The sequence below is a fragment of the Neomonachus schauinslandi genome, chromosome 15, assembly GCF_002201575.2.
Source record: "Neomonachus schauinslandi chromosome 15, ASM220157v2, whole genome shotgun sequence".
In the NCBI taxonomy this organism is placed as follows: domain Eukaryota; kingdom Metazoa; phylum Chordata; class Mammalia; order Carnivora; family Phocidae; genus Neomonachus; species Neomonachus schauinslandi.
In genome coordinates, this window is record NC_058417.1 from 52272827 (window position 1) to 52275968 (window position 3142).

General features: G+C 45.5%; 1 protein-coding gene across 1 annotated transcript; it reads left to right on the forward strand.

Moving 5' to 3' along the window:
• The first annotated feature begins 244 nt into the window (after nucleotides 1-244).
• SSTR2 (somatostatin receptor 2) lies at nucleotides 245-1995 on the forward strand. The gene has a single exon (XM_021678454.1). The coding sequence runs from the start codon at nucleotides 324-326 to the stop codon at nucleotides 1431-1433; it is 1110 nt and encodes a 369-aa protein (XP_021534129.1). The 5' UTR covers nucleotides 245-323; the 3' UTR covers nucleotides 1434-1995.
• The last annotated feature ends 1147 nt before the right edge of the window (nucleotides 1996-3142 follow it).

The following is a 3142-nucleotide window of genomic DNA, read 5'->3' on the forward strand; positions in this document are numbered from 1 at the left end:
ATGACAAGATAAACTATGATGACTTAACCCAAACCTTTCCCCCCATTGGAAAAACAACTCAAACAGTCTGCACACTGATGAGAATGAGCTGGAGGCTCTAACACTGAGGTTGCAAGATAACACACTTTTCAACTGAAGAGTCTGTCTGAGAGGGTAAACCAGAAACACGGAAGGCTGGTGAGCGCTTAAGTGGCCTCTGACTGATAGGCCCATCTTCCTTTTCTCCTTGCAGATGTCACAGTGGATCCTTGGCCTCCAGGACACATCAAGGTGAGAATAAGATCTCTGGCTGGCTGGAACTAACCTAAGAGGGTAAGGCAGCCATGGATATGGAGTATGAGCTACTCAATGAGAGCCGCACTTGGCTTTCCCCTCCCTTTGACCTTGATGGCTCTGTGGTGGCGGCCAACAGCTCAAACCAGACAGAGCCATACTATGATCTGACCAGCAATGCAGTCCTCACGTTCATCTATTTTGTGGTCTGCATCATTGGATTGTGTGGCAACACACTTGTCATTTATGTCATCCTCCGCTATGCCAAGATGAAGACCATCACCAACATTTACATCCTCAACCTGGCCATTGCAGATGAGCTCTTCATGCTTGGTCTGCCCTTCCTGGCCATGCAGGTGGCTCTGGTCCACTGGCCCTTTGGCAAGGCCATTTGCCGGGTGGTCATGACTGTGGATGGCATCAATCAGTTCACCAGCATTTTCTGCTTGACGGTCATGAGCATCGATCGATACCTGGCTGTGGTCCACCCCATCAAGTCTGCCAAGTGGAGGAGACCCCGAACGGCCAAGATGGTCAATGTGGCCGTATGGGGAGTCTCCCTGCTGGTCATCTTGCCTATCATGATATATGCTGGGCTTCGGAGCAACCAGTGGGGGAGAAGCAGCTGTACCATCAACTGGCCAGGTGAATCTGGGGCATGGTACACAGGGTTCATTATCTACACCTTCATCTTGGGGTTCCTGGTGCCCCTCACCATCATTTGTCTTTGCTACCTGTTCATTATCATCAAGGTAAAGTCCTCTGGAATCCGTGTGGGTTCCTCCAAGAGGAAAAAGTCTGAGAAGAAGGTCACACGGATGGTGTCCATAGTGGTTGCTGTGTTCATTTTCTGCTGGCTTCCCTTCTACATCTTCAATGTCTCCTCCGTCTCTGTGGCCATCAGTCCCACCCCAGCCCTTAAAGGCATGTTTGACTTTGTGGTGGTCCTCACCTATGCTAACAGCTGCGCCAACCCTATCCTGTATGCCTTCTTGTCTGACAACTTCAAGAAGAGCTTCCAGAATGTCCTCTGCTTGGTCAAGGTGAGCGGCACAGATGACGGGGAACGGAGTGACAGTAAGCAGGACAAATCCCGGCTGAATGAGACCACGGAGACCCAGAGGACCCTCCTCAATGGAGACCTCCAGACCAGTATCTGAACTGCCTGACAAATAAATAAATAACACACCAAGCTCTGCCAAGCAGCATGTGCTCCCTGCCCCCACCCCCTTCCTTCCTCCCACCCATCACACCTGCCTTCTAGAATAGGGAATTGCTCAGCATGAGTCCAATCAGAGAACAGAGCTTGAGTCCGCTTGTCTGAGTGAATGATAACGTATTAAATTGATTACACCATCCCCCCTCCCCTTAAAGTGAACATTTAAATGCAGGCAGACAATTCCAAGTCAGGAGAAAAAGAGATCATGCTTGGGTATGATCTGTAGAAATGGTGAAGCTCAACAAAAATAGAAAAAGTATATCTGTGTGTTTAAAACCTAATATGTAACCTTGTGGTCTTACATTTATATTTATTCTACTCCTCTCTAGCCCCTGTATAGTCGTTACCTATGTTTCCGGTGTTCAAAAGTACACGAGTAGCAAATTGAAGTGTGCCTAGTACAGGTGGACGTTTTTTACGGTATGGTACCTGCAGAAATGGACTTGCCATAAAGCCAATAAAGTTTAAGCTCCAGGGATCTCTCATGCTTGGGCAGTATTTTCACATGATCACATGCTTTTGAAAAAAAATTATAAAAGTAAGATATTTTTGTATTCTTTTTCTTAAAGAGGTCTCCTTAAAGCTTCCAGTCTCTCAAACCCACCTCTGTCCCTGGGTATTGGCCTTACTAATTTCAGGCAAGGTAGATCAAAGGAAGAAGGGAGAGGGAGAAGATAGTTGAGGACCCAGAACATAAATTTGTATGTTTTCTTTTCTTGGATATAATCAAAGAATTATTCATTTCCTCAAAACGACATAAATGGTTGGGGCCATTGATCACTGTATTTATCAAAACAAAGCCTGCTTTGTTATAAGATCGCATTTTTTTCCTCCTTAATTTGCTTTAGTCTTTCTTAGGGAGCCATGGAAGGGGAGAGTGGACGAAATCACCAACACAAAAGGCAAAAGGAAAAAAAAAAAAGGACCGCAATTGTCATGGGGAAAGCATTTTATTTTTTTCCCCACCATGAAAATAAATGAGTAAGAATAAAGCAAAAATATGCCTTTATGAGAAACCATGAGATTCTTTTTTAAAAAAAATGCCAGACATGGCTTCCTAATGAAAGAAACTGGAAATATAGTTCAATGACTCCTCCATGGTTTTTGTTTTTTTTTTTTAAGGAGTTGATACAAAGCTAGGCACTAAAAAAAATCACAGTGTACTAAAGACCTGAGGACCCTGTTCCTAACACGTGAGCACGTGCACCAGCCCGGCAATAAGTAGCACGTAGCAGGTGCACGAGGAGGAGTGTTGGAGGGAGTCCTGTCCCTCACAGGTACGCCTGTACCACCTTCCTTGCCCAGTAGACACATTAAACATCCACCTTTAATGCCACTGACTCTCTGAGCTATTCCTCAAGCACGGTTATAATAGACAGGCACTTCACACCGTCAGTGACACTTTTCTGTTCCTGAAATGGTAGATGAGCTCACCTACACACAATAAGATAAGAGATGATGCCCATTTCACCGATCACCAGGGTCTGAAGAAATATACACTTGGGTGTTTGTGAGGATGGCATCATCTCTGGTTCCTATGGAAGCCTCACTCTTAGTGTCTCACGTATAGATTTGACCATAAAAATGAGTTCTCCTCTTCCGGCTCCCCGAGGAAGGGCTGTTTGACAGAATGACTAAGAACTCCACCTG